Raw genomic sequence first — 14,708 nt, forward strand, 5'->3', positions numbered from 1 at the left:
TGGCTTAGTGTTATGTTATAATCATTATTATACTCTTATACCTTTTTTCTTTAATATTTTAAATAGTTTTTAGCTTTATATTTTTTGTTTTTCATTTAAATGTAAAGTTTTTTAATTTTGTTGTATGCATTTGTCATTTTTAATTTCTTTATTCCTAAAATGTGTATAGGTAGTATTTAAAAAGTTTTAGCTTTTAGTTTTGGATCAGTTTTTAGTTGTTTTAATACTACAATTGATTGCTTCTGTTGTCCTGATTTTTAAGTCACTTTGGATAAAAGCGTCTGCTAAATGACTAAATAATAATATAACAGTGATGTTATTAAATGTTTGTGAAATGACTTGGACAAAGAAATGCATTCATATACACCTATATGTGGTGGATTACATAACACTTAACTGATAAAGTACATTCAGCTATCAGATTACAGAATACAATACAGAATACAATAAGGTATGTATTGGTAAATTACTATGAAAATAGCCTCACTTGTGCATTTTGCATAAAAGTGCTTGTATGTAAAGATTATATTCCCAGCTGTTATTGTTACATCAATAATTAAAATATTTTTATTCATCTAATAGATCACTGTGATCATATCATCTACGATTATATAATTAAGAGGTGCTCTGTTTGTGTGTACTTATGTGAAAACATACTGAATACTGCAATACAACGCCCAAATGTTCATCATCAGGTGAAAAGTCATGACACATGCTTGACACACAGCATCACAAAACCTCTCATCTTTCATTTTTGGACACAGATGTGTTAATGAAAACTGTCCGCCTGACAATGAAGCAGCTGTTAGGTGTCCTTAGTGCGAGTTTCTAAAGGGAATGTGTTGACCCAGCTCTGTGTGCGGGCCAGGCACTCCTCCCAGCTGTAGAGCGGTCGGTACTGAAAGTGACGAAATGCCTTGTCTGTGCAGACAGTGAAGGATGTGCAGGCCACAGCGAGTGTGTATCTGTTGAGCAGTGGGGTGTAGTTGTAGAACGGCTTCAGGAGCCAGCGTATCAGGTCGTTCATCCATGCTATGAACCACAGCACCCACACTGACACGTGCAACGAGCGAAAGTTGAAGGCCGACAAGAACTGCATGTTGAAGTCATCGTAGCTCTTATATGGGGAGTCGTCATAACAGAAATAAAATTCCCCACCCAGCCTATAGGGATGTTCACGCAGAGCACGTGCGGCTAGCAAGTGCATCCATGCCACGTTCCCTGCGTGCACAAAAACACATTCAAGGTAATTTAAAGATTACAGGGCTGAGTCTTACGCAACTTAATTATAGCAATTTTAAAGCCATTACATAAATATACAAACAGCATAGATAAATCACATGTTATGTACTGCTATTTTTCCTTTTAATAAAACCAAGAGTACTAGGGGGACCACAGAACTGAATTTAATTGAATTAATTTAAATTATTATTATTCTTTCTAAAGTCTGGACAAAAATTAGATTAATCATAATTAACTGATTCTATTGACGGTCATGGTTTATGCTTGAGGTTTATAAAACTAAAAACAATCTAATAAAAAGTTAAATATTAAAATATATTTTCTAGATACTATTTTATAATACATTTATTTTTTCACACTGCAAATGTCTTTATATAAAACAAATATATGGCTCCCTTTTTAGGAAGGGAGCCCTTGCATGGAGAATATTATAATTAGGGGTCTGTGGCATCAAAATGTTTAAAAACTTAGACTAAGATCTGTCCTGTGACAGACAGATTTTTTCAGATTCAGATAAAAAGGAGTGGATTTCTAATCCCATCTTCTAGCGTGTAATGAATATGTAATCATAGTGTATTAAAATTAAATGTAATATAATCACAGTAATTAAAACTAATGTATGTATTCTGGTGTTTATATTACAAGCAATGTCATTATATAAATGTTTATATTTTTATAGAAAAAGAGTGATCAATTTGAACTTTGTTCTTATTCATTTTACTTTACTGTTCTGGTGATAGTTTTATAAGACACGTTATAAGGTTTAACTGTAATTCCCCTACAGGATAAACTGACATCAAATCAACTGAAATTCTATCAAAAAACGAAGCCATTCTTCTGAGTTCCACTGTTGCCATGGTCACTGTGTTCTGCTGTCACCAGGAGTCTGATGGTTACCTGCATAGACCCTTCCGTGCTCTGAGTTCCGTGGAACTCCCCTGATCACCCAACCACCTGTCTGCACCCCATTCAGATAGAAGTCCTTCATGAGCTGATGCTGTTCCCCATAGATACCTGTTGGCCGTAGTGAGCATGTGTAGAGAGTGTTCCCTCCATTTACCTAATCATGGAGAGTGGGACAAAGGAGAGAGAAAGAAATCAATAATTGACATCAGCAGAAAAGCAAAGAGATTGTCTTTCATTATAGTTCACTCAGATGCACAAGATGCATCAATAACTTTACAAAGATTTATATTATTTACTGGGAAACGCCAATAGATGCATGGCTTGATGAAACAAAAAGAGCAAATGTGTAACTATAACCAACCATACACAATAATTTAAGGCTTCAACTTGCTATGTGATGTTCATTTCCCTTGGGTTTGGGTGGGTGCAGTATTGTGGAAAGTTGGAAAATAGCAACTAGACCAATGAAATGAGAAGCATGAGTTCCAATGTCATCAGAATGTCAGTAGATTTGATTAAACTTTAAGTTAAACTTGCTAGACTGGTAAAAATGCAAACATGTAGTATGCATCACCTGAATGTAGTCTTAAAAACAAATGGTGAGTTTAGAAGAACAGTAACTTTATCAGCTAACTTCCTACATGTGAATTAAAGATGGAAAACAGCTTTATTAATGGCTAAAACAAAATTAGAAAGCTGCTTCAATTTATTAATCAAACTCTGTGTGTTTGTAAATGAAGATTGTACTTTTTCTATATAATTAAACATGCTAAAAAGGGAAAGTCAGGGTCCATTCTAAATCAATGCTTGATTGTTGTACTCCACTGGATTGTGTGGTACCTTTGTGCCATTGGCCCCCAGCACCATTTTCTCGGCTTCGGCTTTGGTCTTAGGGTAAGGCATCTCATGAAATATATTATATGGAGTATCCTCATTCCCTCTGTGTCAAGGAAGAACAACAGCAAGAGTTAAAATCTGGGCAAAATGAAAAGGTAGTTAAGGCATTAAGTTGAAGTCTAAACAAGGTCTTTAACTGAAATCATGTGCCCGACCGACCAGTGCTGTCAAATTATACCCAAATTCAGACCCATAATGCTCACTCTCTTTGTATATCCTCTGCCCTCTAAATGAGTAGACACAGATGCATTCTTGCAGCTTGCACAGAAGAAATGTGAAATGCATGCACAGAATGACACTATATCCAAACGATGGCCAAACATAACCGATTCAAACAAACTTGACGCCTATCCCTGTCTATCTTTCCTGAGTGATTGTAAAATCTAAAATGTTAGGTAAAATATTGGATTTGAGTATGTATGTATGCATGTATAAGTAGTAGTTATTTTAAGGTATAACTCTGGGTTTGAGTTGGGTTGGGGTTTGTTATTAATGACAATTATTTATAGAAATATTTTGTTTCATTTTACTGTAGCATTTAATATAAAGTAAAAGCAGCACTGATATTATAACACATTTCCAAAGCAAGGTTTTTTTATTTATTGTTTTGTTTTTTTAATAGTTGGCTCTGGCAGCACATACTTTCCAGCAAAAACAGTTTTATTATCATGACCTTAGAAAGGCATTACCAATGGCAAGCAACCAATGTTTAGCAACATTAAATATCAAAACACTCCACAAGGACTTGATAAAAATGTGGAGAAAAGGTGAGAGAAAGGGGGAGAGATGAAATATAATGCTGATGCTTTTGAAATAATTACATATATTTACATATAAATATAATAAAATCCATCTTTCCATCTACTTTCATTACTCATATCTGAGAGGAATAAAAATGTGTGTGTGTGTGTGTGTGTGTTAGTCACTCTCCCAGGAAAATGTTAATATTTCTAGCAGTAATGGAAAGCTTTCAAGGCTTTGCTCTGTTTTAAAGTTCTAGGCAAGACTACTTCAGTCAAAAGCCTTTGTTGCACTGTCAGATGTGAAACTACTTAAAAGTCATTTGGGTCCCTGATAAGACCGAGTGACACATTTTTCTTTGCTTGATTTCTAGGCCAAACCACAACAGAGCATTCCCAAACTCATACACATGATACGCCCCTTGCATGTTTGTTTATTACATTTTTTGGCTAATGGATTGTGTTTTCATCAACCAATTACAGTGTAGTACTTCAAACCCACATTTTAACATCAAAACATGCAAAATACATGGGTTTCACTAGAGTCCATCAGGCCTGACTATTTACAGAGCTGGCAACTGATACTTCAACGATCACAACATTAAAACATGACATCATCACAAGACGTGCTTTGAGACATTCAAGTGTCACTTATCAAGTGACTTATGAAAACAGCATAAACATAGACTCTCTCTCTTTAAAGACATTTATTGAAAGTTGGAATAGCATTTCCAGACCATGTTCATCTTGACTGTGGCCTGTAATCCTTCAATGTGAAAGATATGTCAAGATAGAATGTTGTGTACGCTGCGGAATTCTGATGTATCATTACAGAATGTGTTCAGCATGTTCAAACCCTTCCCTTCAATTCTCTCAGACATTCCCTCCACGATAACTAAATCCTTTAAAAACTTTGAACTATTTAGTTTTAGTGAATATTTTGAAATTAAAACATTACTTTGTAAAGAGTTTTTTACATAAACAGCTAAAATAAAGACACTTACCTGATGAATGCATCTCCTTTTACATTTGGACCGACCACCTCCATGGAGCTTGTATAGATCAAATACTGAATACCGATTTCCACACATGCGTTTATTACATTTTCCGTCCCTGATGGAGAACCACATGCAAAAAGAATAAATATTAAAAACACATGACAACACCAAGAGGGTGAAGAAAACAGGAACGCTACTAAAAATTTAGTAGTGCTGATGTTAACTGACATTATTGAGAATCATTAAGCTTGAAACTGACGACCCAATGCCTAAATTCCAAGTAATGCTCTGATGCAGCTGGAAGCCTGAACATGAAAGCCATCAGCTATTCAAATGCTTTCTGAAGTTTCAGATATCAAGTGACTTTTTTACCATCCAGATCATTCAGTGGTATTTAAAGAGAAGATTTCTAGAGAAGTAAGGTGGAGTGCAAATGTGAGCACAAAGGAAAGAATGATATGATAAGAGAGGATCCAAACTAAAGGAAAATTCCAGTACAAAAACTCTTATTTTCATCTGTATCCCATGGGTTTGTCTGTATCTATTAATACTATAACGACACAGGCCTCAAAACATGTTAAGAACCCTTAACCAGTAACAAGCAGTCTGAATTGAAAACATGCTGATGAATAAGTGTAAAACAAATTAAATGGATGAGAGCAATCTAAACACACAAACAAATAATCATATCTGTGGTAATAGATGTTTTTACTCATGCAGGTGGTGATGCTAGAGTTGACCTTTTTGATGAAACTGTATGTGCTCTATTTCTCATAAAGCCACATGATCGGTCTAGGCTTGCAGGAGGATTTATTGTCTATGGTTAAAAACAACATATTTTTGATCCTATTGCGCTCACTTCATTATACATGCAGTAAGAAAAAGACGAGAATTCCCGCCGCCTTTGTGAGAGTAAATGATGCATTTCTGGACTAAACAGACCGTAAAGCTTTAAGGTTACTGGAAATGTCACCAAAAGGAAAACTGTGGGAGAAACCAAAACATACAAAACACCTACTCTAACAATAAAAAAAAACCACTACCGTTTGAGGTCAGTAAGACGTTTTAAAAGAAATTCTCTCTTTTTTTTCAAAAACTGCAGAACTTTGTCATGGAATTCTGAAGAAAAACAACACAATTTCAAGTAAACATTGATAAGAAATTTCTTGAGCAGCAAATCATATTAGAATGATTTCTGAAGGATCATGTGACCCTGAAGACTGGAGTAATGATGCTGAAAATTCAGCCTTGCCATCACTGGAATAAATTACATTTCATAATATATTAAAATAGAAAACGTTTTTTTTAAATTGTAATAATATTTTCACAATATTAGAGTTTTTACTGTATTTGTTGATCAAATAAATACGGCCTTGGTGAGCTTTCCAACCTGTTTAAGTAGTGTATTTTTAATCTTGTAGTAATCTCCAGTCTATCTACTATGCATTTCAAAGTTTATTTCCTAAACTGTATTCTGAAGCTAACTCCTAAACCCTTTTCAAAGTGCAAAACACTGACATCACTTCTACAAAGCCATGCTAGCTTATTCTTCACTCACCTTGTACATTGACAGCATAGATGGCCTTCTCAGGGACCTTATACCACACATCAACCAAACTAGCTGCGTGGAAAACCAGGTCTGCTCCCTGAAAGGCATCACGCACACTCCCATAGTCTGTTATATCTCCCGGTACCGCCACCACTTTCACATGCTCTGCGAATAAAACAGTAAAATACAGTGCATTGTTAAAAGCATATTATTAGAATTCTGGTACGCAGGCGTATCTATATAAAGGGTTTTTATGTATAATAAGGTAGTTGTCATGCAAACAGACAGGCAGCTGAGAACTGATGTGACTACCAGTATGTATAATAAAGCTATTGTTATATAATGAAAAGATTTCAATAGTAGAGGAGTCTACTGACAAACATCTGTATTCCTTGTAGCACAACATAGTTCATGTATTCCAGTGAATAAGGGTGTAACCAAGGTCATTCTGGATAGCATCCTGTTATCTCTACGATTCACCTTGGGAAGTTTCCTGATATAATTTGTAGGATCGTAAGTGATATTCTTGATTTACAATGACACAATTATCGAAAACAGGAAGCAAACAATAAACGCCATCTACTTGGCGGAAACAACACCCTCGTGCTGGTAAACAAAATGCATTGTTCTCATTATCACTAGCAGATATGTTTGGCACAATGAACACAGTCATTCATGACTGCTCTGCAAAGAAATGATGTAGCATTTTTCTGATCTCTGTAGTTTCCAGTTGCTTTTGGATGTATGCATTTAACAACTCCACAGAATTACAGGTTTTTGAACCTCTACACAAGACAAACAATAATTACTGTGAGCCATATCAGCTGCTGTTCATTGCAGATGTTCAAATAAACACGTCTCCAGGATGCCTCACATCTGTGTGATGGTTAATTAACTTAGCTTTATAATCGTAATAAGTAACAAATGCCTATGAACAAAGCTATCCAAGTAGTAACACAAAATCAGTCACATACAAAAAGCACTTACTAGCTCACTATGCAAGTAGGTCAATGTTCGCTTCTGATTAAAAAAAAAAAAGGTTATCTAAACTCTTTCTATAGCCATTTGGACTTTGACCACATGCTGCTGTTGTCAGTTTCAAGTATCTTTGTGGAAGTAAAGTGAACTTTCCCCCATTAGACCCTGGGATAAAAACTAGCAATAGATGTGAGGACTAGAATACATTAGGGCAGGACAATGGATACTTCTTGTACGAGACCCACTAGATAAAAGAATAAAACAACTCTGGCTAATAAAAAACATTTGGCACACAAATTAGAACCAGATAACCAAATTCAAAGTCTAACTTCCCTCGTGCATATATTCCTCTGGCTGACGTTGCATAGTGATATAGCGTAAAAGGACATTGTACTTCAGCTAAGAAGCGCTACATAATTGCTGAAAATGAGAGATCAGTTTCTCCATAATAATGTGATCAATGAGGGTTGGTGAATACAGTGAATAAGATCCCAAAATCCCATTTTTCGGAGAAGGACATCAGCCGGATGGACCATCCTGGTGGAGCAAAGGACAGTGAGCGTAAGAGACTGGTCTGGATGGACTGGTGTGGCCTGACCTTGCCAACTGAACAAAGCCCGAATATACACAAATAAAGCCAAGGTTATGAATGAACGTTTCCATTTCCTCTGCCTTTTCAATGCTCTTTCCGGTTATTGGAGTCATAGAAACAACAGATGTTTCCCCTGGGCAGTGGTCACTTACAGAAACTACACCCTATACTGTGAACATCACGAATGCCGACAAATTCTCAGGAACTAGTTAATAAAATAAAGAGTGTTTCTTTAATGATGGGCACTTTTGTGTTTTACCCCAACTCAGAAAATTTTCCCCATGCCTGCATGAAAAAAATAAATTTTAAGAACTATGATAATCTAAAGAGAGAATATAAAAACAATATATCTTTTCATGCTGTATAAATAAGAGATTTCTCAAAGTTTCAAAAAATATTACAAGACTCTAGGTTTTGTGGCGTCATTTACAACACAACCACTTAGTTACCAAGGCGTCAACAGCAGTGTTGGGGTAACGCATTACAAGTAACGCAAGTTACGTAATAACATTACTTTTTTCAAGTAACTAGTAAAGTAACGCATTACTTTTTAATTTACAGGAAAATATCTGAGTTACTTTTTTCCTATTTATTGACTGACAGTGAACATGCTGTTACTGTAGTTCTAGACTAAATGTGAAAATTAATTCATCTCACTCGCAAAAACAGATTTAGTATTCATCAAAATGAATTAAAACAGTGAAATGCAAACTCAGAATATGACACAAACCTGCAATAATTAAATGTTAAATAACACAAATGTATCTAATCCCATTTTATTAACCAATGTCTTTGCTGCTGACCTTTGATGATCCAGTTCAACCATACTAATAAGCAAAAATGACTTTAGATAAACTAACAATTGTGCTTTGTTGTTTTTATTGCTGAAGAGTGTTGAACCTTCTTCTCCTGTGTTCTACTGTACAGACGTGAATTTACTCTTCCTTCAGCCTGAGGTTTATTCATTACACTTTTTGGTGTGAAAGGGCTTTTACATTTGCTATAAATAGAACTTCTTGTATTAAACAAACAATCAAGCCCTGCTCATATTTAAAAAGTAACGCAAAAGTAACGCAACGCATTACTTCCCATAGAAAGTAACTTAATTAGTTACTTTAGTGAGTAACGCAGTATTGTAATGCATTACTTTTAAAAGTAACTTTCCCCAACACTGGTTAACAGTGTCATTCTGAGAAATGAAAGCGCATCTCGACATGAAATACGATTTAGAAGATAAAGAATGATCGATGTAAATCCAGTGGATATATATTTTATAAGCACGTGTCATTTCCAGTCAAAATTCAAAAACACGATTATAAAAAGCTCAACACATAATTTAATGTTACATATATTAAAAACCTGACAAAAATAGCATCCTCTGTGATTTAAATGTACTTTGGAGATTAAATAAATGAGTCAGTGTGAAATTAATTGAGGAAACATCTGGTTATGACATCAAGCCTTTTCCAAAAGACGCACGTAGCGTCGTGGTATCCAGAATAACTACATTAAACACGATCACTGTGTCGTAATGTTCAACAATAAGTCTATTTCTAATCACTGTGGGCACTAACAAGCTCCTAATCATTATAATGAACAGTTTGTTTCACGTGTTTCTTACCTTTACTGTGACTTTGTAGACTTGGGTAAACGTTTTTATCGAAAAGCCTTATCTCCTTGATATTTTCTTCCTTCTCCAACAAAACTCTCAACAGGTGCTGCCCGAGGAAACCGCATCCTCCAGTTATCACGTAAGTTAACTTCGACTTCTCACGAGACATATTGTTACGCTGTTGGATCCTCTCCTGGTGTCGACTGAAGTGTTTATTCGTCAATGTTTACCGAGGCGGGCTCTGCGAATGCAACTGAACATAAAGACAAGTCCAACAAATTAGGAACAGCTCTTTTAAATCCCCCCAAGACACAGGGAGTGTTGACAGGCTGTATAACTCCTCCAAATCTGCTGTGCATTATGCCCGCCCCTGTCCATATATTGGAGTTAAAAGAACACTGCTCTTTAAACATTGCACGTTAAGACAGACAGACAGACAGATAGATAATCTATTTAAAATAAAATAGACTTGTGAAGTCAAAAACGAGTCAGCAGGATTTTTTACTTTAAGTGGCATGAGATCTGACGCACAGATGCCACTGGCACATGCCGACACCCACCGAGACCATGTCAGTGACACAAGACGCAGTCCATTGACATATGCCACTGAAAACCGGAAGTGTCACGGAGCATAGTGGCATCTGTGCGTCAGATGTCATGTCACTTAATGTTAAAACTGCCTCTCAAATGAGTTCAAGAAATGGGGATCAGTTACAGGACCTAAAATATACAATTTCTCTTATACACTGCTAAATTTCACCTAAAGCCTCAGCCTTTCAATGATTAAAATCTTTTGGGTCAACTTCACAAATATTGAGGACTGAGACATGCACAAGCTCATCCCACTGGTGCTAATTATTTTCTTTTTCCATTTGACTTTTTTTAATTAGTGTCTTTTTGTGCATAACCACTTACAAGTCCATAACATGAAGTCACGCACACAAAGTTAAAATTCATCCTGTGATTCATTCTGATACCGTAATGTTGTTGTTACGTGTTGTGTCTGTACCAATCAATGCAAGGAATTTGTTTCAGTATAACGGAAATGTTAGACATATCTATACACAGTTTTGATCTGTTTGGGCCAGATAGGACAGAGCCTTCTTTACTGTAAGTTGCTAAATCACAAAGTGTGTGAGTAGTTAAAAATTAACACAATGATCACAACTTTAATCACAAAAACAATCTCCAGTCAAGGACAGGACCATTTAACCCATATCAAATGCAATTTAACCTGTTAAAACAGAACATGTGACAATTTGTGAAGAGAGAAGAGTGTGTTAGTGTTTAAATGTTAAAAGTCACCAAAATAACACAAAACGCCCTACCAGCACTTTCAAAACGGCTACTTTTTGCATAATCTTCAACGCTCCATGGGAGAAAACTGCAGATGAGAGCAAATTTAAGCAAGAGGATTTGCAAAACTGTTTAGCTGTTGGGCTAGTACTGGTTACATCAGGTCAACAGCTCAACCTGACATAAGAGCTGAGACATTATAGACAAAACAATCTCAAGAATTTAATAGGCTATTAGAGATTTTTTTCTTTAAAAAATATGAAATCAAGGTAAATAGCAGTGCGGTGTTTAAAACAAACAAACTAAGACAAAAAGAATGAGGCAACAATTTCAGGTTGAGAATCTTTCCCAAGAGAAGCCAGCTTGGATATGAATAGGTGGTGAACAACAGGATGACTCTCATCACAAACAGCTCGGAAATACTAATATATAGAACAGGGGTTACCAAACTCGGTCCTGGAGGGCCGGTGTCCTGCAGAGTTTAGCTCAAACCCTAATCAAACACACCTGAAGCAGCTAACCAAGGTCTTGGGTATACTTGAAACTTTCAGGCCGGTGTGCTGAGGCAAGTTGGAACACTGCAGGATACCGACCCTCCAGGACTGAGTTTGGTAACCCCTGTTCTGTATATTAGTATTCCCGAGTTAGTTTATTGTGTTACATTAGTGAAGCGCAGGCAGCATGTCACACGGCTCCAGAGGGTTCCAGAAATCACTTCATGACCATCAAGGGTCTTCATGGTCAAAGATGTGACACACTTTTGTATGAAAAAAAAATGCATTAAAAATGCAATTCATTAACAAAATGACACAATACAGCTATGACAAACCTGTTTTCAGTTTCTGAACAAAAAGTCATTTTAATTTATAAGGAATATTTATATATCTGAAAAAAAGTCAGTGTAGCATAATCAACATGCAAGTAGCCAAGACTAAAATCCTTTTAAAACCTTTCTGTTGGCTAATAGAATAGGCCCTAATATATATCCTATATATATATATCAGTGGCGGCTGCTGGTCTTTCAAAGAGGGGAAGCTCATTTTCGGCCTACATCATAAAAATTGTCCATTTATTTATACGTAAATTCTGCCATCGTGTGCAGTTTGCTAGCTGGCTAGTTCACCGCCTGGCCTACTGTATGAATGAATGAACAAACGATCTAAAAAAACATTAAACTCGACGGAGGAAATGTGGGAATTAGGTTAAACTGAAACAAGGAATGTGGTGTATAATTGTGTGAAACGTATAATGAAAATTGGCCAGCAATTTCGCCAAGCAAATATCAAGAAATAGGTTGCAGCAGTTTGTCTTTTGACTACACTTGCCAAGTCCACTATGGGACTGAGCTCGAATCAGTGTTGCCAACTTCTTTCGATGGAAAGTACTAAGTAGCTAAAGCCAGTTTGAAAAGTCGCTAAATGTCGCCAGATGACGTCATGCGCTAATTAGCATATTAATTACGTCATCGCGTCATATTGCCTTTTACATTTGTTTGTCTCTCTGTGCTCATACTGCATTTTAATGCAGCCAAATTCTCAATAAAACTGTTCTCCTTTATATATTTTACTGTTTATGTTGTCAGTCAACGGGATAAATATGAAATAGTGACTGAAACGCAGCCCTTTAAGAATACATAACCAGCTCTCCCTTCCAAGAAGTTAGTCTGCACAAAAATCCTAATTTATAATCGAGCCGTCGTCTGATGAAATCAAATAATACACACAAGATAAGACAAGACAATTCCTGTGCTGTGATTTCGGCTATATTTGCATGTAAAATTAGAGAAGCAACATAATATCTATTTGAACTGAACGCGCTGCTCCTCTCAGCCGCTCACTGAACAGAGAAAGAGGTGCGTGCGCGCTGACCTCGCGCCGTTGCGGCAGTACCAGCGATCACAGAGACTCGCTAAGGTTTGTCAAAGAAGTCGCTAGATTTGTCGCTAGTCACTTTTGGGGAAAAAGGTCGCTAGGGTGGTCTGAAAAGTCACTAGGGTGGTCTGAAAAGTCGCTAAATTGGCAACACTGGCTCGAATGGCTTCAGCATCAGCGACTTCTTATAGGACACAATCGCTGTCAATCAAAAGGAGATGCAGTCTTTCGACAAACCCTCCAATCATCACGCAGAAGCCCGGAGTCCAGCCCCGCCCACTCCTCCATTCACCCCCAGAGACGCTGAGCGTCCGGGGGCGGGACATAATCGCAGCATTTATCCAATGACCGTCTAGTTTTGAAGCACTGAAAAAAACTGTTCAAAGCAGCTCCATAGAAGTCAATGGACGCTGGGCTTCAACAGGCAAATACACTGATGCTACGGGACTATATGAGAAGGAAATCGAGTCTCCTGCTATATGTAGCTGATTCTGAACGAACTCGTCTTCGAGATGAACGTGTTCTAACGCATTTTTAATCAATAAAATGTTAACACAATAGTACATGTTTGACCATTAATTTTTTGACATTATAGGGGAAGCTGAGCTTCCCTTGCAGTCTTAAAGAAATCGCCACTGATATATATATATATATATATATGCATGCAAAAAAGGGCCTCTAACACTAGCTTGCTCTATTCTTTTTCTATCCTATCTGTTTTCTTATTTATTATATCATTTAAAAAAAAAAATCCTTGCTATGTGTACTGCTTTAGGCCAGCAACTTGTTATAGCACTTGCGTATCATTGCTCTTTTGTTGATTTTGATTGCTTCTGTTGTCCTCATTTGTAAGTCGCTTTGGATAAAAGCGTCTGCTAAATTACTAAATGTAAATGTGCATAGGCTATATAATGTCCTTACATGTCCATATGATTTCATCATAATTATTACAATTTTCTTTTAGGCCTATTTATTTACCGCGAACTATAGTGAATGTTTTAGTTTTGATGTTAAAAACACCTTCTGTTTAGGTCATGGTAAATTGCTGGCATGTATAAGCACCAGTGCGGCTCACGACCTATCAGGAGCGCAACTATCGGCATTAGCGGGTCACCGCCGGTGCCTCGGGGAAACTCCGGCACCGAAGACGTGGAATAACGTCACACAGACACGACCGACACAGAGGAATTGTTTCAGAGTATTCGTGGTTTGTGTCGACATGTCCTGTCTTTTACACCCAAAACAGCGCTCTCAGGTTTCCTCTGCAGAATGAGTACAGTGCTTCAGTTTCCGTGAAAGGTAAACCAGTGAAAAAAAAAAAAAAATAGGTTGTCGCAGTATCAGAGTGTGACTCAATCCGTGACTGACTGCGGCTTTTTTCACATCAGCTGAATTTACCTAGAAGCAGACGCACATTTCAGGGAAGGTTTGGCCACCCAGTGTAACCCAGAATAAATACATCATTAATATTTTAACCCATTTTATCCCCCTTGCTTTCTCTCTCTCTTCTTGCTCCTGTATCTTTGCTTAAAGGTCTTAAAAATAATGAGTTTAGCCCTAGAAGATATTCAAAACGCATCTATTCCTATTTGAAATGAGCCCTTACCTCAGTAGATTTCCTCATTTTTTTTTCAATGAATCCAGTGAGCTCAACCTTGACGTTTGTTTCCGGTATCATTTTTGAGGTGTTTCTCTCTTTCTCTCTGCAAACTACATGCTTCCGCCTCGCATTAAACAGCTCGAATGCAGGAACATGGTGAAAGAGAGGAAGTAATAGCGAAGTTATTGATACTGCCTTAGTGGATCAAAATAAAATAACTTTGCATCCATAAATAAAATTACAAACAGATACATCTTAAACACTTACAGTAGATTTAGAGTCTATGCAACAATAGCCCAAATCTACAAAAATCTGAAGACAGTTTAGAAATGCTACTCACTCTCAATGCTTTATCTGCTATTGCCTCTTTCAACGGCAAGAGAGATAATGCACATCCAACTAAATCCCACTGTAATGCTGGCCAGGA

The 14,708-nt window shown here is 36.8% G+C and overlaps 1 protein-coding gene across 1 annotated transcript; it reads right to left on the minus strand.

Annotated features, from left to right (window-relative positions):
• Positions 1-14,697, minus strand: LOC306868996 (3 beta-hydroxysteroid dehydrogenase type 7-like). Its single transcript, XM_079415516.1, has 8 exons — positions 14,622-14,697; positions 14,288-14,419; positions 9,524-9,767; positions 6,342-6,497; positions 4,790-4,898; positions 2,989-3,088; positions 2,140-2,302; positions 1-1,221 (listed from the first exon to the last, which is right to left on the minus strand). Exons 3-8 carry the CDS (start codon positions 9,681-9,683, stop codon positions 806-808), a joined length of 1,104 nt encoding a protein of 367 aa, XP_079271642.1. The 5' UTR covers positions 9,684-9,767; positions 14,288-14,419; positions 14,622-14,697; the 3' UTR covers positions 1-805.
• Between the last annotated feature and the right edge of the window lie 11 nt (positions 14,698-14,708).

The sequence above is a fragment of the Barbus barbus genome (genome assembly GCF_936440315.1).
Source record: "Barbus barbus genome assembly, chromosome: 4".
In the NCBI taxonomy this organism is placed as follows: domain Eukaryota; kingdom Metazoa; phylum Chordata; class Actinopteri; order Cypriniformes; family Cyprinidae; genus Barbus; species Barbus barbus.